The 27,994-nt window shown below is 40.6% G+C and overlaps 1 protein-coding gene across 1 annotated transcript in view; it reads left to right on the top strand.

The window, feature by feature from the left end:
• Nucleotides 1-27,994, top strand: part of GPR156 (G protein-coupled receptor 156) — a 142,931-nt gene that overhangs the window by 27,922 nt on the left and 87,015 nt on the right. The window contains exons 2-3 of the mRNA XM_049877401.1: nt 17,797-18,249; nt 18,456-18,589. Coding sequence (XP_049733358.1) covers nt 18,154-18,249; nt 18,456-18,589 — 230 coding nt within the window. The 5' untranslated portion in view covers nt 17,797-18,153. The remainder of the gene's footprint in view (nt 1-17,796; nt 18,250-18,455; nt 18,590-27,994) is intronic.

The raw sequence follows: 27,994 nt of genomic DNA, 5'->3' as shown, positions 1-27,994 counted from the left end.
GAAGGTCAGCTCAACTGGACTGGACCAAAAGCAAAGAAGTTTCTGGGATAAACTGAATGCTTCAAAGGTCAGCGGAGCAAGGGCGGGGGTTTGGGGACTATGGCTTAAGGGGACTTCTAAGTCAATTGGCAAAATAATTCTATTATGAAAACATTCTGCATCCCACTTTGAAATGTGGCATCTGGGGTCTTAAATGCTAACAAGCGGCCATCTAAGATGCATCAATTGGTCTCAACCCACCTGGATCAAAGGAGAATGAAGAACACCAAGGTCACACGATAACTATGAGCCCAAGAGACAGAAAGGGCCACAGGAACCAGAGACTTACTTCATCCTGAGACCAGAAGAACTAGATGGTGCCCGGCTACAACCGATGACTGCCCTGACAGGGAGCACAACGGAGAACCCCTGAGGGAGCAGGAGATCAGTGGGATGCAGACCCCAAATTCTCATAAAAAAAACCAGACTTAATGGTCTGACTGAGACTAGTGGAATCCCGGCAGTCATGGTCCCCAAACCTTCTGTTGGCCCAGGACAGGAACCATTCCCGAAGACAACTCATCAGACATGGAAGGGACTGGACAATGGGTTGGAGAGAGATGCTGAAGAAGAGTGAGCTACTTGTATCAGGTGGACACTTGAGACTGTGTTGGCATCTCCTGTCTGGAGGGGAGATGGGAGGGTAGAGAGGGTTAGAAACTGGCAAAATTGTCAGGAAAGGAGAGACTGGAAGGGCTGACTCATTAGGGGGAGAGTAAATGGGAGTATGTAGTAAGGTGTATATAAGCTTATATGTGACAGACTGACTTGATTTGTAAACGTTCACTTAAAGCTCAATAAAAATTATTAAAAAAAAAAAAAACTACAATAAGATTTCATCTCACTCCAACAAGGCTGGCATGAATCCAAAGAACACAAACTAATAAATGTTGGAGAGGTTGTGGAGACACTAGAACACTTCTACACTGCTAGTGGGAAAGTAAAATGGTACAACCACTTTGGAAATCAATTTGTCACTTCCTTAAAAAGCTAGAAATAGAACTACCATACCATCCAGCAATCCCATTCCTTGGAATATATCCTAGAAAATAAGAGCCTTTACACGAACAGATATATGCACACCCATGTTCACTGCAGCAGTGATTACAATAGCAAAAAGATGGAAGCAACCAAGTTGCCCATCAACGAATGAATGGATAAATAAATTATGGTATATTCACACAATGGAATACTACACATCGATAAAGAACAGTGAGGAATCTGTGAAACATTTCATAACACGGAGGAGTCTGGAACGCATTATAGTGAGTGAAATTAGTCAGTTACAATAGGACAAATATTGTATAAGACCACTATTATAAGAACTCGAGAAATAGTTTAAACACAGAAGAAAATATTCTTTGATGGTTACGAGAAGGGGGAGGGAAGGAGGGAGAGGGGTATCCACTAATTAGATAGTAGGTAAGAACTAATTTAGGTGAAGGGAAACACAACACACAATACAGGCGAGGTCAGCACAACTGGACTAAACGAAAAGCAAAGAAGTTTCCTGAATAAACTGAATACTTCGAAGACCAGGGTAGCAGGGGCAGAGGTTTGGGGACCATGGTTTCAGGAGACATCTAGGTCGATTGACATAATAAAATCTATTAAGACAACATTCTGCATCCCACTTTGGAGAGTGGCATCTAGGGTCTTAAACCCTAACAAGCGGCCATCTAAGATGCATCAATTGATCTCAACCCACCTGGACCAAAGAAGGATGAAGAACACGAAGGACACAAGGTAATTACGAGCCCAAGAGACAGAAAGGGCCACATAAAGCAGAGACTACATCAGCCTGAGACCAGAAGAATTAGATGGTGCCCGGCTACAACCAATGACTGCCCTGACAGGGAACACAACGGAGAACCCCTGAGGGAGCAGGAGAGCAGTGGGTTGCAGACCCCAAATTCTCATAAAAAACCAGGCTTAATCGTCTGAGACTAAAGGACCCCAGTGGTCATGGCCCCCAGACCTTCTGTGATCCCAGGACAGGAACCATTGCCGAAGCCAACTCTGCAGACAGGGATTGGACTGGACAATGGGATAGAAAAAGATGCTGGTGAAGAATGAGCTTCTTGGATCAAGTAGACACTTAAGACTATGTTGGCATCTCCTGTCTGGAGGTGAGATGAGAGGGCAGAGGAGGTTAGAAGCTGTCGGAATGGACACGAAATGAAAGAGTGGAGGGAAGAAGCGGGCTTTCTCATTAGGGGGAGAGCAATTAGGAGTATATAGCAAGGTGTATATAAATTTTTGTTTGACAGACTGACTTGATTTGCAAACTTTCACTTAAAGCACAATAAAGATAAAAAAAAGAAGTATTAGGAAACCTGAAATTTCAGATCTAGTAAAAAAAAAAATGTATTTTTTAGTTAAAAATTTGCCATAAATAAAACACCCTCCTCCTCCCCTCCTCCAAAAGAAAACAAAGAAGAACTCTGGGCTCAAGTGGAAGAAAGAATGACTATCATACAGAAACTCTTCCAGAAAATTAAAGAAGGGGGAATACTTCCTAACTCATCTTATGAAGCCAGCATGTATGCTGATACCAAAACTAGACAAAACATAAGAAAACTGCAGAGGAATATCCTTCATGAATAGAGATGTAAAAATTATAAATAAAGTTTTAGCAAGTCAAACCAAACAATATATAATAAGGATAATACATCATGATTTTCTTAGGAATGCATGGTTCGTTTAACGTTCAAAAATCAATCAATGTACTTCACCATATTCACTAAAAAAGAAAAAAAAAAAATCATATGATCGTCCCAATAGAAGCAGAAGAAACACTCAGTGAAATCCAACACTCACTCCTGGTAAAAATGTCTCGACACTAAATGGGCAGCTCCTGACTGGAGGTGAGATGAGAAGGCAGGAAGGGACAGGAGCCGGCTGGATGGACGCGGGAAATCCTGGGTGGAAAGGAGGAGTGTGCTGTCACATTATAGGGAGAGCAACGAGGGTCACATAACAATGTGAGTATAAATGTTTGTATGAGAAATTAACTTGAGCTGTGAACTTTCACTTAAAGCACACACACACACACACAAAAAAAAAAAGTCTCAATGAACTAGAAATAGGAGGGAACTTTCTTAGCCTGATAAAGGCAATCCACAAAAACCCTGCATCTAACATATTTAATGATAAAAGACCAAACAAGAAAAAATTCAAGAAAGAAGAAAAAATACAAGAAAAGGAACATAGAATAGGTAGACAAATAGTAACGTGATGAATTTTTAACTCAATTTATAGCAGTAATTACCTTAAGGTATAAATGGACTACTCCAATTAAAAGACAAAAATTGTCAGACTAGATAGAGAATAAACACATTCCAAAATAATTGTTAAAATGTTTTAATTGGTAACAGTTTTTCAGAGCCTTCTTTATCTTAGTGCACCATGCTTTATTTGTAGGTAGTCACAAGGAAATATTTGCACAACATAAAGAATAACTTAATTTTTTTTTTTATCCCTTGCCCCAGCTGAGTTGTGGCTTGAGATAAGACTTTTCATTTGGGGTGATTGGGCTTTGGAAGTGGGGTTGTAGGTAGTCTGTGATCACATCCCCCAAAATGTATGTAAAATATTGCATATTTATGTATTTTTTTAGGAAAGGGTCCATAGCTTTCATCAATATCTCATAACAAAAAAAAAGTTTAAGGATTATAGATACAAGACTGAAAAGATTGAGGGTTATTTTATCAATCTGTTTTCTCAGTAATACTTCCCTGAAATTAATTTCTAGAGAATGGTTCAAATGAGCTGATTTATATAATAAATCTTAACTTCTTAATAATATGCAGGATAAGCGTCATCACAGTAACTTTAAAGGTTACCCAGAGGTTTGTGTAGCTCAAACTCTGCTCAAAGCCTGTATGGCCCCCTCTTCACGTAGACAGGTGTTCTCATGGTATGAGCTCCAGGTCAGCTGCATCAGTACCACTTGGGAACTTGTTAGGAAAACAGTCTCAGACCCCACTCCTGACTTACTGAATCAGAAACTCTAAGGTGGGGCCAGCAATCAGTGTTTTTAAGGAGTTCTCCAGGTGACCTGTTAAACTCTTAGAAAAGCCTCTTCTGTGCTTTTTGCTTCCAGGCCAAGTTTGGGACAGTTTGGGACAGAAGTGACTGCAGAATGAACAGTCTAATGTTGATAGTTTATAGTTTCCATCTCTTAATCCTCTAAAGGCCAAGTGTTCCCACGTAAATATCTTGGGTTGCACAGCAACACTCACAACAGTTTAGAGAAATCCAATATCCAGCTGAAACTGGAATTTAGAGACACAGCATGTAAGTTCACTCAGAAAAATTCTGACCAGGAGACTTTTCAGAGATGAGCCCCAGTAGTTCCATGGGCCTTCGCTCTCAGCCCCCTTTGAGGGCAGAACGTTCAGTCTCCTGAACAGACTGAACTTTCAGAACCAGGCCTTATTTGCCCTCCTCCAGCTGAGCGGTACCATCATAAATGTCCTTTGAAGGAGTGCTCAGTGTCACCATGGCTCCACTTGCAAGGTAGACTGATGAATTCACTCAGGTAGTACTGGAGTACCGGACAGATCAGGGGTCTCAAGTGCAGCAGCATAAAACTTGAGCTGTTCAAAGCCAGCCTCTGAAACCTTCAAGTGATCTTTCTCTCTGTCTGGTCCCACTGTTGCCTGCAGCTTGCTTTGTCATGACTCCTTGCTGTTTCACAGATGAGAAATAGCACTGACTACTTCACAGCAGCTCTCATTAAAGGAGGGCAGCCAAGTGGAATTCATTCTTGGCCCTTAATAGTTTTCAAATGAGAATTTTATTGCGTAATAATGAGCACTAATAGACATTTGTGGCTGGTTTTTATGGAAATCATGCACATGTCATTTGCATAAAAATACCTAAGTGCTTTTAGGTAACAGTAGAACTCTGGGAAATTGGTGAGGGTCTTTGTATGTTGCTGGGTTTTTCTGTTTTATTTCCAAACCACAGCCCCTGGCAATAGTGGGGAATATGAAAATGTCTCTAGGATCTGTCTACAAGGCAGTAGTGAGTCACAGCCCAGTTCGTGTGGTTGTGCCACCTCGTACCTGAGAGCCACAGAGAATTACCAAAACACATCAGGGTTGGTCTCTGAGAGCAGGAGATGCCCCCCAGTAGCCTGGGGCATGTTCAGCTCTCCCTCAACGTTCATCAATCAACCCTCCAGTTTATTGCAAGTTACAGGACTATTTAGATGGTACTAATCATGGTCTGGAGCCCTGGTGGCACAGTGGCTAAGATCTTGGCTGCTAACCAATAGGTTGAGTTCGAATTCACCAGCCGCTGTTTAGAAACCATATGGGGCAGTTCTACTCTTTCCAGTAGGGTCGCTATGAGTCGAAATCAACTTGACGGAAACGGGGCGGGATCATGTCCAGGAATCTAGGACTGTACTCTATTATGTTTTCTAAACATGTTTGGGTCCAATTCAACAAATATCTATGGATCACCTAAGGATCCCTGGTGGTGCAGGGATTAAGTGCTCAGCTGCTAAACAAAAGACTGGGGCAGTTCTGCCCTGCCCTGTAGGATCGCTATGAGTCAAAAATGACTTGACAGCACACAACAACTACAACAACATGGATCACCTATGTGCCAGGTCAGGCCCTGTGACTGGTGCTAGAATAAGACCATGTTGTTTGTTCCCTCCTGCATCCCTAACTCTTAGCACAGTGACTGGCACATATTAATTGATCAATTAGTAATTATTTAATTAATAAACGTAGTCTGTGCTCTTGGGGACCTATAATTCATTATTCTTACAAAATCTGATTCTAAATACCGTATAAAGATTATTGCTCTTCAAGCTAGAAGAAAACATTAAATTCAGAACTTGGGATTCCTTTAGGAAATTTAGAGAAACAAGATGGATAATCTCAGTTATGTGCCCCAAGCCTTCTGTACAGACGACCCTTCTATACTGTGGAAGTAAAAGAAGCCAGTGTTTGTTGAAGACCTTGTATGTATCAGTTACTTTTGCATATATCCCGTACATCGTGTGGTTTAATCATCACCAAGATTTATGAGGTGTAGATGGTATTACTCCCATTCTATTGAGGGGCAGCTGAGAACTGGAGAATTTAAGTGACTCTAACCTAAAGCACCGCATTTAGAAAATGATGAAACTGATACTTCTAGTCAGCCTAGGTTTTGTCTATGGCAGTACCATTGATAACACCTGGAATATGTGAAGTGAAGCCAGACTCCAAGTCCTGGGATGAAGGGGCATATTTCCCAGAGGGGCCCTGGAGTGTGTCCTCCACTTAGTTGACCTACTGTTTACAGTAAACCTACTGTTTACAACACTGTCCTGGATGCTGTGGGAGACCCAATCCAATAGCTAGTCTGGTTTACTATAATTCTACCAACCAGCAAGAAAAGTTTAAATCCCATATATCAAAGGGAAAAATCAAGGTTTAGTGGAAGAAAAGTTACAAGTAATATAAAAGGTTGAGGAGATTTTGTTGTTGTTAGGTGCTGTTGAGTCAATTCCGACTCATAGCGATCCTATGTACAACAGAACAAAACACTGCCCAGTCCTGTGCCATTCTCATGATTGTTGTTATACTTGAGCCCATTGTTGCAGCCACTGTGTCAGTCCACTTCAGTGAGGGTTTTCCTCTTTTTCACTGACCCTCTGCTTTACGAAGCATGATGTCCTTCTCCAGGTCTGACCTCTTCCGATAACATGTCCAAAGTATGTGAGACATAGTCTTGCCATCCTCGCTTCTAAGGGAGCATTCTGGCTGTACTTCTTCCAAGGTAGATTTGTTTGTTCTTCTGGCAGACAGTGGTATATTCCGTATTCTTCACCAAAACCATAATTTATAGGCCTCAATTCTTCTTTGGTCTTCCTTATTCATTGTCCAGCTTTCACATGCATATGAGATGATTGAAAACACCATGGCTTGGGTCAGGTACACCTGTCTCCAAGGTAACATCTTTGCTCTTTAACACTTCAAAGAGGTCTTTTGCAGCAGATTTGCCCAGTGCAATGCATCGTTTGATTTCTTGACTGCTGCTTCCATGGGTGTTGATTGTGGATCTGTAATGTTGAGCATAAATGTTCTCCAGACTGAGGAAAGATCACTGACTGTGGACTGGGAGGGACACAAAAAGAGGGATTTTGTAACATTGGGATTAGGAAAGTGTCCAAGAATTTATAAAAAGCCCAGGAATCTCAAAGCTTTGCTTCCTCTGAGATCCACACTCCCTAAGCTAAGGGAGTAAATCAGGAGCACTACCCTTTCCCCAACCCCACCCCACCTCACCTCGTACCCCCTGCCAAGGGACGCTCAGTGATTCCATTTTGCTTGTAAAGTTCTCTAGAGGGATGTGCTTGGAGCAGCCACCTCTCCTCTTCCTGCTCTCCCTCTGGGGAGTCAGGACTCCCTGCAATGAGCCCTGCCCCGGTCCTTGGCATAATTATTCAGAAACCATGAAAGTGTGTGGAAAAATTAATTGGAAGCACTTCAGAAGCTGAAAAGGGAACTTTTATCATCCCTTCCTCTTTTCCAAGGCAAATCTGAGTTTCTGAGAAGCAGATTAACTCAGTCCACTTTACATTGTTGGGGAGAAAATGTACACGTTCCAACCCTTATGGTCTCCCAAGAGAATATTCTTTCTTCTTTCTCCTCTCTCTGGACTTCCTCACAGACTTCTCACTACAGCCCTACAGCTGTCATCGCTACAACTACACCTGCTCTGATAACCTCCTTTGGGGCAGAATCCACTCTGTGTACTCATATCAGACTTGCCTTCCTTCAAGTCACCCCTCCCCCTCAGTCACACGCACACACACACACACACACACACACACACACACACACGGTCTCCATCTTCCCTTCTCTAAGTCTAGCCTTTGCCCCAGGTTTCCCAAATATGTAGAAGGCCAACCTTAGCTCTTTAAAAAACAAAACAAAACAAACAAACCAGTTGCTATTGAGTTGATTCCGACTCATGGCAACCCCATGTGTGTCACAGTAGAACTGTGTTTCACTGGGTGTTCTATGACCTTTCTTCCCAGGTACCTCTGGGTAGACTTGAACCTCCTATGTTTTGGTCAGCAGCTAAGCTGCTTAATTGTTTACACTACCCAGGTACTCCCTAGATCTTCTTTTAAAGTAGTATGGAAAGAGCACTGAACTTGGAAGACCTAGATTCTGTCTCTGCGCTTACTATGTGATCCTGAGCCTCTCGCTTAACCTCTGTGGGACTCAGTTGCCTCACCTATGAAGTGAGGAGATTGGACTTTATGATCTCTGAGGTCCCTTCCAGCTCCAACATTCTGTGACTCTTCACCTACTTTCTTTCTTTCCTATGTATACAGCACTTTCCCACCCTAATCGCATGCTCTTGCTCTCTTGGAATGTATTCACAATTGTGAGCCACCTTCTGTGTTGAGGATCTATGTGGCAGGTGGTCTCTGGAAGAAGTTTAATCCCTCTGCCCTGCTTGCACCTGGTTGCTGCCCCCAGGAGGAGCAATGCACGCTCAGGGAATAGAAGTGATTTTTACTATTAGTATTAATATAAGTGACCCAAATCTGCTACCAGAACCTAACACAATGCATTCCAAGCTGTGAAAAATGCATTTTACATTCCCTGCTGTTTATAATTATCCATGCCTCTGCTGCCTGCATTAACACAGTTAATAGATTAACACAGTTAATAGCTAATACTTCAGACTATACCGGTGCCAAAAGTAACCCTAATGAACACCCAGTTCAATACTGTGGCTGTCGCTGGTTTGAATATATGCATTTTTTTTGCATGAATTTGCACATGGGTTTGTCTTATCTTCCTTAATGGGTAGCCTGAGGCTGAGGTACTTCAAATAATATATTCTTTGCTCACATTGGGTAGAAACCTTTCTGTTACTCCAATTGTCCCTCCTCCTGCTTTTTTATATAAAACATGAAAGGTAAATAAGCAAGGAAATCAGGACAAAAGGAAACTAAGGATAGGATAATGAACTAGAGATACCTAAGGCTGCCCCGCTGCTAGAAGTGAACCACACATTTGATTCTGAGCTTCCAGTGGCCAAAAAAGAATGACACATGATACTACTATTCATGACATAAAAATATATCAGGAAAAGGCCGGTTTTTCCTACCATTTGAAAGGAAGAGAAATTTATACCATGTGTCCTCATGTAGGAGCCACTTAGTCAATGTTGTAGGTCACACCCTCAACAACATCACCTTGATACGTACAATCCTAATTCCCTTCTTTCAATAAACCTTTATTGAGTGCTTCTCATGGGCTGTGTACATTTCAGTGTATTACAGCTATTACTCTTAGCGTTGCTCAGTTTATCCGATCTTTGGCCGATGAATGGGGGCCCTTCAAGTTGACTCCTGCATCCTTTTGACATGATCCTGTCTGATCCAAAAAAATCCACTGCCATCATGTTGATTCTGACTCGTAGCAACCCTATAGGACAGAGTAGAGCTTCCCAATAGGGTTTCCAAGGAGTGCCTGGTGGATTCGAACTGTTGACCTTTTGGTTAGAAGCAGTAGCATTTAACCTCCATGCCACCAAGGTTTCCGTAGTCTCTGATACTTTTTTTTTTAATTTTTAGTGTGATAAGATGTCCCAGGCTCGTCGTCTACATTTTCTGCTCCATAATTCAAATCAGCCATTTTGGTAACGAAACCTGATTGGTTTTTGTGAAAAGTGGTTTTAGAGACCACAGTTTGGGCGCTTGGAATGTTGCTGGATTGTTATTACTTCCAGGCCTAATGAACAGAGCTAGAAAATATAAACTTTTTAGAAAAAGAAATGTAAATTCAGAGTATAAAATTTTATTTCCAATTTAAAGATTGCAGGCTTTTACTTATTTTTTTACATGTATCTTTACTTTGAAAATCTTGGTTCCCAATGACATGAACATAATGTACTTATTTGGCTTTATTCCAATAGATACATATGTGAGTGTGTGTGTGTGTGTAAATGTATATGTATCTATATATAAAACAGAAACAATCCCCACTGGAGACAGTATTTTTCTTTGTGGGTCTTTTTGTCCTTAGGATGTACATCAAACTATTGTCACTTAAAATAATTTTTCTTTATGTGGCTAGTTAATGCCATCGATCTGATACGTGGTTAGGTTAATTTGTTTCAATTTTTAGGAATTGATTTTTTAATTTAATTTTTTTGATTATATAAAACATTTACTTGGCTTCAAAGTCAAAACTGTAAACATTGAGAAGTCTATTTTGCCTCCCTGTTCTCTGCCCCGCCTTGTTCTTTTCCTCCCCTTATAGGTAACCCTTTCATCTTTCCATTGTTTCTTTTCGAAAATAAGCCAATAACCTGTGTGTATTCCCTCTCCTGTCTGCACAAAAGGTAGCATTCTATACACATTTTGTTTTGTCTTTCTTTTTTTCTAAGCGATATATCCTGGAAAGCATAGCAGTAAGTATCTTCCTTATTTTCCAAACTGAGAGATTCCACATTCTTTTAAAATCACATATCATTTATACAAAAGCAATGGAGTGAATTTTCCTGGGAAGAGGTTTGCTGGTGGGTGGGGAGGGGAAGCCTGGACTAAGTATGCCGGAGTGTTAATGCTTGATTCCAATGCTTGTTATTTTCTGCCCTGTATTTTTCTGACTTTTAAGAAATATCTATGAATTAAAAAATAATTCTAAACATACCTGCACAATAAAATAAAACTCTCAGGAATTATCGAAATATGAAAACCAGGTGGGATTAGATCAAAGAGGGATGAGGTCAAAGAGGGAAACACAGGTGAGAATGTACACGGGAAGTTTCTGTAGGAAGTGGAGCTCACCCTAAATGAAGAGCTCTAGATACTCTATGAAGGCCACCAGAGGTGTGAGAAATTGCTGAAGAAAAAGGAAGGAGAAAACCCACCCAGATTTTATTTTGCTTAGCTGATAATTGTCAGTCGACTTTGGTTAGAGTCACTCAATGCTACTTTCACTTCCTGCAATAACAGGACAGAAATTTATGTGGAAAACTGAAATAATTCTTACTACGGAATCAGCCTTTGATTTTTTTAACCTCTTTTAAAATTGCTTTGTATCTCCCCTGGCTTTCCTAAATGCTCTTTCCATGATCAGCCTTTTTTCCCATTGTCTTTTTCACTTTCTAACCTGCTATTTATTTATTTATCTCCACTGATTATTGGCATGCAAAATAGATAAAGGGCAAGATCTTCATTTTGTTCACTGATGTATCTCAGGTGCTTAGAACAGTGTCTGTCTCACAATGTTGATGTTCAAAAAACCTTGAATACCAACTGCAACAGAGTTTGGGGAAGAAAAGGGATGTGTGAGCATGGAGTTCTGCATCACTGTACATACATTCTCCCCTTACATGTTCAACCCTTTAATTTCTGGTCCTGGAACCCCTTCATGATTCAGCTTTATTGTTGGTAATGCAGGCACCAGCTCAACTAGTGCTGAGAATATGAACCAAGCCCGTTGTGTTTAAAAATTAAAAGAACAAAAGTAATAAGGATGTAAAGGAGAATTCAGTGTTTGCGTACTTTCCGATAGACACGTGCTTATCAGCTCCAAAAAAGAACAGTTTACCCACAAAACAAAACCAAACCATTTACCTGCATTTTACGATTTCCAGCACCCTTCATCTCTTTGAAGGAGCTCTGGTGGTGCAGTGGTGAAGCGTTCGGCTGCTAACTGAAAGGTCGGTGGTTCAAACTCACCAGTTGCTCTATGGGAGGAAGATGTGGCAGCCTGTTTCCATAAAGATTACAGCCTTGGGAACCCTATGGGGCAGTTCTACTCTGTCCTACAGGGTCACTCTGAGTCAGAATCGAATCGAAGGCAATGGGTTTGTGTGTGTGTGTGTGTGTATGTGTGTGTGTGTGTCTGTCTGGTTTTCATCTCTTTGTATAGATTTAGATTTCCATCTGGTATCATTTTCCTTTGGCCTGACGAACTGCTTTAACATTGCTTGTAATGAAGTCTCTTAGATTTTGTTTTTCTGAAAAATGTCTTTATTTTCCCTTCATTTGGTAGAAGACATTTTCTCTGGGTATTCTGTGTTAACAGGGTCTTGTTTTCTTTCAACAGTTTAAAGATGTTGTCTTAGTCTGAGTTCTCTGGTGAAGTGTATATAGGTATATAGAGAGAAGTTACTTCAAGGAAATGGCTCATGCAATTGTGAGGAAATGGCTCATGCAATTGTGGGGTCCGGCAAGTCCCAAATTCATGGGTCAGGTGGCAAGCTGAAGTCTTCTCTGGTTCATGTGGTTATAGAGGCTGGTGAATGCAAAATCTGCAGGTTAGCTGGTAGGCCAAAGACTTCTCGCATCCCAAGAACTGGAAGTCAGCGACAATAAGAGTGTGGTATTGAAAGAGAAAGAACTTTGCCCAACATCCATTTGTATGGTGGATGCAGGCCACACCCCCAAGGAAGATCACCTTTCAACTGATTGGCTGCTAACATTAGATCACAAAATAGAAGATGATTACACAGTATTTGCCAAACCACTGAGAACCATAGTCTAGCCAAGTTGACACATAGCATTAACCATCACAGACATCATTTCCTTTATTTTCATGGCTGAAATAATCTCTGATGAGAAATCTGTTATTAGTCTTACCTTTGTTTCTCTGTACCTAATACGGCTTCTTTTAAGATTTTATCTTTATTGCTGGCTTTCAGCAATTTCATTATGTGCTTTTTATTTTTTTAATGATTGTCATGCTTGGGGATAGTTGAGTTTCCTGAATCTGTATGTTTATACTTTTCATCATGTGTGATAAATCTTCACTTAACTGTTTCTTTTAACTACTTTCTATTTGCCTCCTTTTTATCTTGGGCTCCAATTATATGTATTTTAGACCACTTGTTATTGTTCCATAGATCACTGAGGCTATGCTCATTTTTGTTGATCACTTTTTTTCTCTATGTGTCATTTTGGATAATTTCTGTTGCTATGGCTTTAAGTTCATCAATCTTTTCTTTTTGGAGTGTCTAATGTAGCAGTTTTTATTTCAGATATTATATTTTTATCTCTGAAAGTTACATTTGGGTCTTTTTTATATCTTTCATTTCTCTCATTTTGTTCATGTTTTGCTTTATATTGTTGAGCATAATTATAATAGATGTTGTAAGGTCTTTGTTTGCTAGGTCTATTATTCCTATTATTTTTGTGTTTGTTTTTATTGATTTTCTTTTAATTTACAATTACAGGTTACAGGTCACATTTTCTACTTCTTGGAATGCCTGCTAATTTTTGATTGCATGTAAGACATTTTGAATTTTGTGTTACTGAGTGCTGAATTTTGTTATATTCCTTTAAAGATCATTGGATTGTATTCTGGCAGGCAGTTATGTTATTTGTAGATCAGTTCAATTTTTTTTTTAACTTGTTTTTAAGCTTTACTAGGGCAGACCCAAAGCGAATTCTAGCCTAGGGTTAATTTAGCTCCACTACTAAGATATGGCTCTTTTTAGGACTCTACCCAATGTTGTGTATATTATGAGGTCTCTCCACTCTATCTGGTGGGAATATGAAGTATTCTTAGCACTGTGTGAGCTCCAGGGATTTTTCAGCTATTATCTACCAGCTGTTATTTCTTCCATCTCAAGTAGTTTCTTCTCGCTGATGATTAGTACTGATCAGTACTCAGAAAAAAACTGAAGGGACCTGTAAGTTCCCAAAGTATTCTCTTTCTCTGTTTATCTTCCTCTTGTCTGCTACTCTGCCTCACCAATTCTAGCTGCCTTGGCAATCCCAAACTCCAATCTATTCTCCTTACCTCAGTGAGGTTGCTAGACTCCATTTGGGTTTTCTTCCCTGTGTTGTGTCCCAGAAACTGTCTCCCAGGTAGTTAGTTGGTCAGTTATAGGGGTCTCTTCATTTGCTTTCCATTTCTCAGGAACCACAGGCCTCTGATATCTGTTGTCCAGTGTCTAAAAGAGTTATTTCATGTATTTTGTCTGGTTTTCTAGTTGTTTACAGTGGGAAGACAATTCCCACAGCAATTAATTCTTCATGGGCAAAAGCTCTACTAACTGCAAAACAACTTTTTAATAGATAGTTGTTGTATGGCTAGATTTTTAATGGCCAGAAATAATGTGTGGAAGAATATGGGAAATTGTATGGATAGATATGGGGCTGCTGAAGGTTGAGAGCCTTAAAAGACCACTTTAAATTTGGGAACAGTGCAGCCAAGACAGTGTCAGTTTTCTTTATCCTAATCACTGGGTAGAATTCTATAATTTATGTTGAATAAATGACAAGACCTACCATGCATGGCCTTGGATCTGCTACTAAAGAATTTACCCCTAGAGACTTTGCGGGATATGGGAGAGGAATAGATATTTGGTTGCTCTTGTGGGGGGCTTGGCAGACCTTACTCTTTGTGCCTTGGGTTCTGTATTGATCTTATGATCAGATACCTCACCATTACCCTGACACACTTTTCCCCAACCACTTTCTCAATCAATCAACACTTTATGAAACTATTCAACTCTCTCCTCTCAATAATTGAGCTGTCCACCATTTTGCTAACTCCTCGTGTATGAATCTCTGAGAATGTGTACCAACTTCGGAGTTGAATGCCCACTTGAATGCCCTGGTGTGAAAAGTTCCTACACTGCATATCCATGAACTTAAAGGGGACCAAACACTCAAAGTTCCATACAAGTGAGTTCAGTCTGACCAAGGGGACCTTTGGAACGTACTCAGAAATTCATCCCAAGTCAGAGTTGCATCCTTCAGGACTTTATGGTTCAGAAAGATGACCCATTATGTTCAGAGTCTGCCAGAGCTGATTTGGGCTTAAAATTGTCATGCTTTCTAGGATCCACAATCTAGACCAGGGTTTCCCAACCTTGGCACTATTAACATGTGGGGCCAGATAATTCTTTGTTGTTTGGGCTGCTCTGTGCATTGTAGGATGTTTAGCAGCATCTCTGGCCTCTACCCACTAGATGTCAGTAGCATCCTCCACCCAGTTATGTCAACCACTAATGTCTCCAGACATTGCCAAATATCCCCTAACCCATTGCCATCAAGTCAATTCAGACTCATAGCGACCCTGGTGCAAAATTACCCCAGGTTGAGAGCCACTGATATAGATGCACTATGGTTCTACTCTGTCCTATCGTATAGGTTGCTATGAGTCAGAATTGACTCCATGGCAATGGGTTGTTGTAGCTTGTTTTTGTTTATGGTGTGCTATACTCCAGGGAACCCCAAGTGGTGCAGCTCTTAGAACTAAACCTGGAGAAATGCCACAGGCCATTCAGTGTCTCCTTGGGAGAGATCAGTCCATGTGTCTGTCCCGTGTACAGAGGACATTGACCTTGGAATGTAAACTCCTAAGCTCAAGTCCTACCTTTGTAGATTTGAGGCAAGACTCTCCATTTCTCTTTCGTTTCTGTATTTAATAATAAGGAATAGTATTGTTTACCTCCAGTAGTACTTACAGTGAAAAGCAAATGAGGTTTTATACACACACACATACATACACACTCTTGTACTTCCATATGATGTCAGAATACATAAACATGGACTTAATAATGGTTTAAATGTAAGTGTACTTATTTGCCAGTATGATTAAAAGGGCAATATAGAAAAAATGGAAACCCTGGTGGCGTAGTGGTTAGGTGCTACGGCTGCTAACCAAACGGCTGGCAGTTCAAATCCACCAGGCACTCCTTGGAAACTCTATGGGGCAGTTCTACTCTGTCCTATAAGGTCACTATAAGTCGGAATCGACTCGACGGCACTGGGTTTGGTTTGGGGTTTTTTGGTTATAGAAAAGATATACTTTCTTTCCATCCTTCACATAATATAGTCCTTCCCATGGTTTGTGATATTGCTTTATGCTAAAGGACACAATAGGAGATATGTAACTAAAAAAAAAGTCTTTTAAGAAATTAAAATTTCAACTAAATTAGGCTGCCGATAGATTTTTATATTTACTTCTTAATTTTGTATTCACCATTCTGACCAGGCTACATGAGAATTTAAATGTCTTGACAGGAGACAGTAGCTTTTAGTTCTCTTGGGATTTCACGGTAATGAATTTGGTAAATAATTCAGGAACATATGAGAGGCCAGCGAATGGGCAGCGCCTGGGGCTGTATTGTTCATGCCCAACACGCAGAATCCAGACATGGCGCTCTACACCTGTCACTATTATTCTGGCTAAACATGGGTCATGTGTTCAGTGGCCACTGAAATAGTAGTAATTAATATTTTTTGTCCTCTTCCAATTTTGTTCCACAATCAAAGAACGCTGTGCTAAAAAGAAAATGGAAGTGCCATCCTGTTTAAATTCCAACTGGTAAAATTTCAAATTTTTTTTTTTCTATTTTCTGTTAAGGGATGGATTGCTTTATAGAACTGGAGGCATGTCTACCATTTCTACTGGTGCTGTTTGAGCCTTTCTGTTTTTCCACCTTAGCTTTACAAAGTTGGGCTTCTTTTTATGTCAGTATTCCTATTGCAAGCATCTTCTAAGAGAAATGGCACCAACCTCTTATCACCTACTCGTTCTGTGGGAATTTCTAGAGCCCCTGTCACCCAAGTAGCCTACCCCTTTCTATTTATTAGCCTAACAGAATACCAACAAAAATCCTTTGGCAATGGATATCCTTCTGTGACCCCAGCTGGCTAGACATAGAATGTTCCTCCGGTCACTAAGACAAAAAAACTAGAAAGATCAACAGACCATGCATACAGACAGCATGGGGTACCTGAGCCCAGGGCCTAAGCCCAGGATCAGGCAGAGCTTCCGCCAGGAGCTGATGGAAAGATCTTGGAAGGGCAGAGGGTTTCCCAGTAAGGAAAAGAGGACGATATGCCTCACAAGTCTCAATTAAATTTTTTTTAGTACTGGGCCATAAAAGGATCTGAAGAGAGGCTGTGGCGCTTTATACCTATAAATTGTTAAATGTGCTTTGTCTTTTAAAGTTTTTAAAGTATTGTTTATTAGAGGGGTTTAAGTATTTATTTAAATATATGTATTTTAACCTTGTGAAATATAGAAAAATATATAATTATCCAAATCAAAACCAAACCCACTGCCCTCAAGTCAATTCTGACTCATAGCGACCCAATAGGACAGAGTAGAACTGCCCCGCAGGCTTTCCAAGGAGCAGCTGGTGGATTCAAACTGCCAATCTTTTGGTTGGCAGCCTGAGCTCTTAACCACTCTGCCACCAGGGCTCCTAGATACAATTAAAATATATAAAATATTTTTAAATCTCTGTAATAAGTCATTAGGAGCACTGGTGGGACAATGGTTAAATACTCAGCTGCTAACTGAAAAGTTGGCAGTTCGAACCCAGCCAGTGACTCTGTGAGAGAAAGCCCTGGCAATCTGCTCCCATAAAGATTAAAAAGCCTGGAAAACCCTATGGGGCACTTCTACTCTGTCACATGGAGTTGCTATTAGTCAGAATCGACTCGGTGGCACCCAACGGCAACAGTAAATCATTTACATGTATATGTGTGTATACATACGTATATATACATGTTTTTTTAAGGCAAACTTGTTGCTGTCAAGTTGATCGCGACTCATAGCAACCTTGTAGGACAGAGTAGAACTGCCCCATAGGATTTCCAAGGAGTGGCTGGTGGATTCGAACTGCTGACCTTCTGGTTATCAGCTGAGCTCTTAACCACTGCACCACCAGTGCTCCATGTATGTATGGGTATAGATATATAAACATATATCAATTTGTTAACAGGTTTATTTGCTTTCCTTCCTTCAGGGACTGATGTGAGAGTACTTGGAGCAGTGACTGCCATCTGGTGGCAATCCAGAATCATCTTTGTGTGTAACCTAATGGTTTCTAAGATGCCTACTCTTGACTCGCATGGTGCACACTGGCAGCAGGAGACCAGGATGGCCTGGAGGGTGTCTGATGAAGGGGCCTAGTGCAATAAGCCTTTGCTTCCACCTGAATGGGTCGTTTTCATCTCGCATTCTGAGCCAGGAGTCCATGCCAACATGGGGCCTCTGAAGAAAAGGTTTGAGTTGCTCTTGTGGTTTAATCAAAGACCTGAGTCCCTACCAGTGGGTAACCAAGACCGTGAATAATCTCACACCAAGAGGGGCATGTGGTGACATGGAGCCTGAAATAAACTGCTCTGGATTTTGTGGCAGTTTTCCTGACCAGGAGCTGTATCAGAGACCCTTTCAGGATCTCTGCAGGACAACAGTTGTAAGTAAGCAGCTCTGGGGTATCAGAGTGCTTAGATATACTTGTTGTTTGTGGTGGTGGGGTGAGGGAGAAGGGGTTGTGAGAAGGAAAAAGAAGAGGGGTACTGTTCATCCAGGATGTGTCTTTCCCAGCTTTGGTGATGATGGACCGTTCATGTTTGATCTATAGAAGGTTGTTCTAACAGCTTCGCCTTATTCTATTCTCAGACCTCTTCCGACACCAGTAAGACCATCTCTCCAGTATCTCCTATCCTCTTGGGTATTGTTTGGACTTTTCTCAGCAGTGGACTTCTTCTGATACTCTTCTTTCTTGCCTTCACAATTCGCTGCAGAAAGAACAGGTAAGCAGCCCATGCCCAGTTTCTCATCTCCCATGGTGTGAATTGTGAACCCCTGAGTGCTGGTACCATTTTAGCATCACAGGCTGCTGGCAGGTGTCAGCAGAGCTTGTCTCCTATTGTGGCATTATGCCACATGAGAAGCTCCCCCTGAAACCATCCCTCTTGAGAAAGAGAAAGATTTAGCCTAGTATTTTGCCAATCACTACAGGAATATCCAAAGAAGAGAATGAAGAGTCTCTACCCATAAAGGTGTGTACAGTCCTTCTGAGAATATTAGGTATTTTTATTAAAAACAGAGAGCACGTAGAGAAAATTTTCAAGGCAACATAAAAGCTCTTGGGAAGCACAATGGAACCAGGTTGGGGGCTAAAGTTTCTGCAAAATCCATGAAGCCCTGCTACGTAGATGTTCTGGCTAGAAAGTCACTGGCTCACCAGAGTAAGTGTCTATGGCTCCCAGGACTGGCAAAAGAAGCAAAATGGTGACTTTTTTTTATGAAGGGACTTGCAGAATCTTGCGTTCACAGCTCCTGGATCCTTCCCTCAGGGCCTACCCCATCTGTGCAACCCCAACACTCTGTACATTCATCCTGCCCCAACTGTTCCAGGCTGCCTCCTGAGAAGCCCTTCTCCAGCCCCTTCTCCCTGCCCAAAGCTGACGTTGGCTGAGCCCACGATTAGATTTCAACAACTCCCTCAGAGAAGCCAAACCTGCCCAGCCCATTCCAGCCTTACACTTTGTGATGATCAAGTGTGTTGTGTTCCATTGCCTAGGCTTGGCACTCAAATAAGGGTCAGTTGTATTTGGGGTGCCACCGGCTGTTTGAAACATGAAGTACATTGAATTCTTAAGAAACAGTGACTTGGTCTTCAGGGTCAACCTCCATATGGCAGTGATGTATGGCACTCTGTCCTGAGTGTGCCCCTGAGGCTGCCCCAGCCACAATTCATTCTATTCCTCAAACACACCAAGTACACCCCCATCTCTGAGCCTTTGTACTTACTGTCCCCTTACTGTTTCCTCTGCCTGAAAAATATTCCCAGATCCCTCATGACTAGTTCTTTCTTATCTTATAAGTCTTGGCCCAAATGTCACCTCTTCAGAGAGGGTTTCCCCGATAAAGGGAGCTTCTGAAGCAGCTTCTCTGCCCAGTACCGCCCAGCCCCCATCTTATTCCACAACCCAGCACCCTGTTTTATTTTCTGCACAGCAACATAAATAAATATTTATTGATTTACATGTTTATTGTCTGTATCCCCCACTGGGACGTAAGGTCTATGAAAACAGGGACCTTGTCTCTTGTGCTCACCGCTGTGTCTCCAGCATTTAGAATGGACTCTGGAACATAACAGGTGCTTGGTAAATATTTGCTGAATGAGTCTGGGAAGAAGGAGATTTAAATTCCAGTTGTGGTTGCTGCCAAGAGGAATGACTATGAAAATCCTGGACTTCAAGATTAGAGAACTATTTATCTGTGATACATCCCTATAATGCAAATTAATACCTGATAAGAAAGTGATATCATTTTTAGCCCAGCAAATCAATCCTTTGAATCTTTCAGGGGCAAGCTTTCTCATAGTTCAAGAAGGAAGCCTTAGCTATAAAGATCTTAAGATATAAGCTAAACATCCTACTGCAGAGTCTTCCCTTAGTGCAACTACTGCCTGGTTTAATGGCTACCGATGTCCTCCCTACAACATAAAACAACGTGGTGATGCTGTAAGAGCAGATGAAGGAGCAATTTCCCTTGTGTTTCAAAGCAATTTATTGTTGAAGAAAGTACAGATGCAGAGCAGATTTTAAATTTTAATGACACTGCTCTCTGTTGGAGGCGGATGCCCCAAAGACCTTCACCTTGACATTTAAGGCTGCAAAAATAGACTCCGATGGTGGGTGCAAACGGTAGCAGAGTGCTAGCATTTTGATTGGGATAATTATTGTTTTTGTCAGCCCCCTGGTTACAAAGTTAAATACATTTTGAGTGTTATGGCCCTATCCTATTTTTCCCATAATCCCTGTTATTTTTATATGCAATTTTGTAGGATGCAAGGTTTTTCAGGAGTTTATAGCCTGATAAAATAGGAACACCTGTAAACAGCACTGTAGTAGAAACATCTGCCTTTCTTTCATTCTGTTAACAATATTGCTGCTTGTCTTGTTTGCAGTGGAATAATGACTTGGCATAAAGAATGACATTATTAAGGGGCACTGTGAATAAAAAACACATTTTGAAATTAAGTAGCTTGCAAAGTCAGACAAGGAAAGATAAAATAACCCAGTTTCAAAAGTGTTTTATTCACCAACAGGATTTGTTCAAAGGGGCAGCATCGCAATCAGATGGTTCAGTTTATTCCGGTTCTGTGATTTCTAGATTTGTGACCATGTGCATATGTGTGTGTGTGTGCGTGCACATGGCTGCACGTATACACATGTGTACCTGTGCATGTGGCAGGGAGATATCGGTGGTGGCAGATCTCTGAATTTCTAGCCAGAGGAAGAAAAATATTTTAGTAAAATTAAAATAATACACACAATAGTCAAAACATGGAAACAATGCAAGTGTCCATCAACAAATGAATGGATAAACAAAATATCGTATATACATACAATGGAATACTATTCAACCATTAACCGAAATGAAGTTCTGATACATACGACAGTATGGATGAACTTTGTAAACATTATGCTGAGTGAGATAAGTCAGACACAAAAGTGCCAATATTTCATGATCCCACTTAAATGAACTATCTAGAATAGACAAATAGAGATAAAAGTTGCTTAGTGGTTACCAGGGACTGGGGAGTTATTGCTTAAGGCATACTAAGTTCCTGTTTGGGACGATGAAAATCTTTTGGAAATAGATGGTGGTAATTGCTGCACCGGAAACCCTGGTGGTGTAGTGGTTAAGTGGTTATAGCGGTGGTATAGTGGCAGTTCAAATCCACCAGGTGCTCCTTGGAAACCCTATGGGGCAATTCTACCCTGTCCAATAGGGTCACTATGAGTCGGAATCGACTTGACAGCAGTGGGTTGGGTGGGTTTAATGGTTGCACCAAAGAGCCCTGGTGGTGCAACTGTTAAGTGCTCAGCTGCTATCTGAAAGGTCAGCGATTAGAACCCACCAGCTACTCCATGGGAGAAAAGACCTGGCAACTAGCTCCTGTAAAGATTATAGTCCAGGAAACCCTATGCGGCAGTTCTACTCTGTCATACAGGGTCTCTATAAGTCAGAATTGACTTGGTAGCACACACAATGGTTGCACCACGTGGTGAATTTAATTGATATCACTGAAGTTACTCTTAAAAATAGTTAAAATGGCTGATTTTTTTGTTATGTATATTTTACTACAATAAAATTTTTGAAAATAAAATTTAAACTCAAAATACAATAATGCTTAGGTTTAGTTATAGATATTGCATTTTTAATAAAGATATATTTCCTTATAAAAATGTGGTCTACAACAGAAAATTAGTACAGATATAGAAAACTTAAATGACAGTATCGGGCAACTTGACCTAACAGACGTTAACAGAACCCTCCGCTTGACGACAGCAGAATACAGACCTTTTCAAGAGCACGTGGAATACTTACCGTGATAGGCCGTATTCTGGGCCATAGAATGTTTCTCAATAAATTTAAAATGATTCCAGTCATAAAAAGTATGTTCTCTGACTGCATGGAACTAAGTTAGAAATCAATAGCAGAGATCGCCGAAAAATCCTGAAATATGTGGAAACTAAATAAAACATTTCTAAATAACCCATGACTCAAAGAAGAAATCAAAAGAGAAACTATTCTAAGTGGACTGAAAGTGAAAACATGACAAGTCAAAATTTGCTGGATGTCATTAAAGCAGTACTTAGGGGGGAATTTATAGCATCAAACTCTTTACTAGATAAGAAGAAAGGTCCCAAATCAAGGATCTCAGCTTCCACCTTACAAAACTAGAAAAAGAACAGTAAATGAGTCCCAAACTAAGCAGAAAAGGGAAATAGTAAAGATCGGAGTGTAACTCAATAAAATAGAAAGCAGAAAAACAACAGAGAAAACCATTAAAATAAAAATCTGGCTCTTTGTGAGAATCAATAAAATTGGCCAGCCTCTAGCCAAATTGATCAGAAAAAAAAAAAAAAGATACAATTACCCAAATAAGCAATGGGAGAGGTGACATCATTAAAGGTTCTGTAGATATTAAAAGGATAGAAGGGAATACTATGAACAACTATGGTAGTCAGCCTTTAAGATGATCACCAAAGATTCTCACCTTCTGGTATTCACACCTGCAGAGTGTGGGAGCCCCCCAAGACTACTCTGACTTCTGACACCAACTGCAACTTTCGGATTCCCCAATACAACCCTCATTTTGACATCAATTGCAATTTCAGGAGTTCCCAAGACCATGCTCAGGCTTGACAACCCACAGAACTCACTGAAAGCTGTTATACTCACAGTCCTTGTTTATTATAATGAAAGCATACAGATTAAAATCAGCAAAGGGAAAAGGTGCATGGGGAAGGGTCCAAGAGAGTTCCAAGTGCAAGCTTCCAGTTGCCTTCTCCCAGTGAATTCATGGACAGTGCTAACTTCTCCCAGTTCCAATGTGTGACAATATGCATGGTGTATTGTCAACCAAGAAAGCTCACTCAAACCTTGTTGAGAGTTTTATTGGGACTCAGTCACATAGACATGGCTGACCACCCACATGGTTGACCTCAGTTTCCAACCCTTCCAGTGTCAAGATGATACCATGTGGCCAAAAACAAAAGCTGACTGTCATCTAAGAGATTGCAGCATATAATGACCCTCTAGGAGGACAGAGTAGTACTGCCCCATAGGGTTTCCAAAGCTGTAAATCTTTAGAAGCAGACCACTGGTAGGTTCAAACTGCCAACCTTTTGGTTAGCATCTGAGTGCTTTAACCAGTGTATCACCAGGGTTCCTTGTGGCCAAAAGCACCCACCATAAATCACATTGTTAGCATAGACCACCTGGCATGGCCCAAGGCCCTGAATTAAACAAAGACACTCCTACTAGGCAGAACATTCCAAGGGTTTAGAGATCACCTCCCAGGGCAAAGGCCAGACCTCTCTGTGGGTAAGATTAATTCAGGCTATGCCTATGCCAAGAAATTTGGAAGACAGCTACCTGGCCAACCGATTGGAAGAGATCCATATTTATGCCTATTCCCAAGAAAGGTGATCCAACCAAATGTGGAAATTATCAAACAATATCATTAATGTCACATGCAAGTAAAATTTTGCTGAAGATCTTGCAAAAGCAGCTGCAACAGTATATCAACAGAGAACTGCCAGAAATTCAGACCAGATTCAAAAGAGAATATGGAACCAGGGATATCATAGCTGATGTCAGATGGATCCTGGCTGGCAGCAGAGAATACCAGAAGGATGTTTACCTGCGTTTTACTGACTACGCAAAGGCATTCAGCTATGTGGATCATAACAAATTATGGATAACATTGCAAAGAATGGGAACTCCCAAACACTTAATTGTGCTCATGAGGAACCTTTACATAGATCAAGGGGCAGTTGTTCAGGCAGAACAAGGGGATACAGAGTGGCTTAAAGTCAGGAATGGTGTGCGTCAGGGTTGTATCCTTTCACCATACTTATTCAATCTGTATGCTGAGCAAATAATCCGAGAAGCTGGACTATATGAAGAAGAATGGGGCATCAGAAGTGGAGGAAGACTCATTAACAGCCTGCGTTATGCAGATGACACAACCTTGCTTGCTGAAAGTGAAGAGGACTTGAAGCACTTACTAATGATCAAAGACCACAGCCTTCAGTATGGATTGCATTTCAACTTAAAACAAAAGTCCTCACAACTGGCCCAATAAGACACATCATGATAAACAGAGAAAAGACTGAAGTTGTCAAGGATTTCATTTTACTTGGATCCACAATCAACAGCCATGGAAGCAACAGTCAAGAAATCAAAAGACAGATTGCATTGGGTAAATTTGCTGCAAAGGACCTCTTTAAAATGTTGAAAAGCAAAGATGCCACTTTAAAGATTAAGGTGCGCCTGACTCAAGCCATGGTATTTTCAATCGCATCATATGCATGTGAAAGCTGGACAGTGAATAAGGAAGACCGAAGAAGAATTGATGTCTTTGAATTGTGGTGTTGGGGAAGAATATTGAATATACCATGTACTGCCAAAAGAACAAACAAATCTGTCTTGGAAGAAGTACAACCAGAATGTCCTTAGAAGCAAGGATGGCGAGACTGTGTCTTAAATACTTTGGACATGTTGTCAGGAGGGATCAGTCCCTGGAGAAGGACATCATGCTTGGTAAAATACAGGGTCAGCAGAAAAGAGGAAGACCCTCAATGGTTTGACACACTCGCTGCAACAATGGGCTCAAGCATAACAACGAGTGTAAGGATGGGGCAGGACCAGGCAGCATTTTGTTCTGTGGTACATAGAGTCTCTATGAGTCAGAGCTGAGTCAACAACACCTAACAACAACAACAACAACAACTTCTGGCCTTTGGCCAAGGTTCACATAGGCCAAAAAGATTGTATTTGTCTGAGCATCTACGTTTAGTATAGCATTTATATGACAGATATAATAATAGTATGAATATGCTTGACATTTGGAGGAGCCAGTGTAGGGTAGGGACAGATTTAAAGAAACAACTAATCCATCTTATAAAGCCATTACATACATTTTCATATTTTGTACTAATTTGATTACTCGTTTCTCCCCTTAATCTACCACTATTTGTGCCTTATTATACACTTGTACAGAACTGTTTAGCATAGAAATTAGCTAATGGTTAGTTAAATCTGGCTCTTCCTTGTTGTTATTGTTGTTAGTTGCCACTGAGTCAATTTTGGACTCATAGTGGCCCAGTGTGACAGAGTCGAACTGGCCCATAGGGTTTCCTAGGCTGTAATCTTTAAGGAAGCAGATTGCCAGTCTTTCTCCCACGGAGCAGCTAGGTGGATTTGAATCACCAACTTTTCGGTTAACAGCCAAGTGCTTAACCATTGCACCACCAGGGTTCCTTAGCTCTTCCTTAGGCCAATCATTTTCCATTGGTATTACATTCTGAGGAGGTTTAACTCAATCTCCCAGTACATTTGGCTTTCAATATCAATGTTATCATAACCCACTAGGAAGGACTGGCAGTCTACTTCTGAAAAAATTGGTCAGTGAAAACATTGTGAATAGCAGTGGAACATTGCCTGATGTAGTGCCAGAAGATGAGCCCCTCAGGTTGAAAGTCACTCAACATATGACTGGGAAAGAGCTGCCTCCTCAAAGTAGAGTCGACCTGAATGATGTGGATGGAGTCAAGCTTTCAGGACCTTCATTTGCTGATGTGACATGACTCAAAACGAGAATAAATGGCTACAAACATCCATTAATAATTGTGACATGGAATGTACGAAGTATGAATCTAGAAAAATTGTAAGTCATCAAAAATGAAATGGATACATGACGACCAAGTAGGATTCATACCAGGTATGCAAGGATGGCTCAACATTAGAAAATCAATCAAAGTAATCCACCATATAAATAAAAAAAAAAAGAATCCCATGATCATCTCAATCGATGCAGAAAAGGCATTCAACAAAGTCCAACACCCATTCCTGATAAAAACTCTCAATTAAATAGATATATAAGGAAAATTTCTCTACATAATAAAGGACATATATGTAAAACCAATGGCCAGCATCATTCTTAATGGAGAGAGGCTGAAAACATTCCCCTTGAGAACAGGAACAAGACAAGGATGCCTTTTATGTTAGAGAGGCTGTGGGGAGATTGGAACGCTTATACACTGCTGGTGGGAATGAAAATGATACAACCATTCTGGAAAACAATATGGCACTTCCTTAGAAAGATAGAAATAGAAATACCGTATGATCCATTTGGGCACAAGGCATAATGAATAAAACTAAAGCTATAAGGGAAAGATTAGTCCAAAGGACTAATGGACCACATCTACCACGGTCTCCACCAGACTAAGTCCAGTACAACCAGATGGTGCCTGGCTACGACCACTGTGTTGGAAGTCCTAGCCAGAGCAATAAGGCAAGAAACAGAAATAAATGGCATCCTAATAATGAAGAAGTTAAACTCTCCCTATTTGCGGAAGATATGATACTATACACAGAAAACCCAAAACACTCCATGAGAAAACTACTGGAACTAATATAAAGATTGAGCAGATTAGCAGGACACAATATAAGCATACAAAAATCCATTGGATTCCTATACACCAGTAAAGAGAATGATAAAAAGGAAATCAGGAAAACAATACCATTTATCATAGCCCATAAAAAAATAAAATACTTGGGAATAAATCTAACCAGGGATGTAAAAGACCTATGCAAAGAAAGCTACGAGACATTATTGCAAGAAACCAAAAGAGATCTACATAAATGGAAAAACATACCATGCTCATGGATAGGTAGACTCAACATTATGAAAATGACAATTCTACCCAAAGCGATTTAGAAATGTAATGCAATCCTGATCCAAATACCGAAAAACTTATCATTAACTTTAAATGGAAAGAGAAGAAGCCCCAGGTAAGTAAAGTACTATTGAAGAAGAAGAATAAAGTAGGAGGACTCACACTACCTTATCTCAGAACCTACTATACAGCTACGGTAGTCAAAACAGCCTGATACTGGTACAACAACAGACACATTGAACAATGGAACAGAATTGAGAACCCAGATGTAAATCCATCCGCCTATGGTCACCTGATCTTTGACAAGGGCCCAAAGTCCATCAAATGGGGAAAAGAAAGTCTTTTTAACAAATGGTGCTGGCAAAACTGGATGTCTATCTGCGAAAAAAATGAAACAGGAACCATACCTCACACCATGTACAAAAACTAACTCAAAATGGATCAAAGACCTAAATATAAAGCCAAAAACCATGAAGTTCATAGAAGAAAAAATAGGACCAATGCTAGAGGCCCTAATACATGGCATTAACAGGATATAAACCACAACCAACCACACACAAGCTCCAGAGGATAAGCTAGATAACTGGGATCTTCTAAAAATTAAACACTTATGCTCATCAAAAGACTTCACCAGAAGAGTAAAAAGAGAACCTACAGACTGGAAAAAATGTTTTGGCTATTACAAATCTGACAAAGATCCAATCTCTAAAATCTACAAGAAAATCCAGCACCTCTACAACAAAAAGACAAATAATCCAATTAAAAAATGGGCAAAGGAAATGAACAGACACTTCACCAAAGAAGACATTCAAGTGGTCAACAGACACATGAGGAAATGCTCACAATCTCTAGCCATTAGAGAAATGCAAATCAAAACCACAACGAGATACCATATCAGCCTGGCATTACTGGCACGAATCAATAAAACAGGAAATAAAACATGTTGGAGAG

This window comes from Elephas maximus, chromosome 1, assembly GCF_024166365.1.
Source record: "Elephas maximus indicus isolate mEleMax1 chromosome 1, mEleMax1 primary haplotype, whole genome shotgun sequence".
NCBI classification, from domain to species: domain Eukaryota; kingdom Metazoa; phylum Chordata; class Mammalia; order Proboscidea; family Elephantidae; genus Elephas; species Elephas maximus.
The sequence above is the reverse complement of the archived record's forward strand: the minus strand, read 5'-3'. Positions and strand labels throughout refer to the sequence as shown.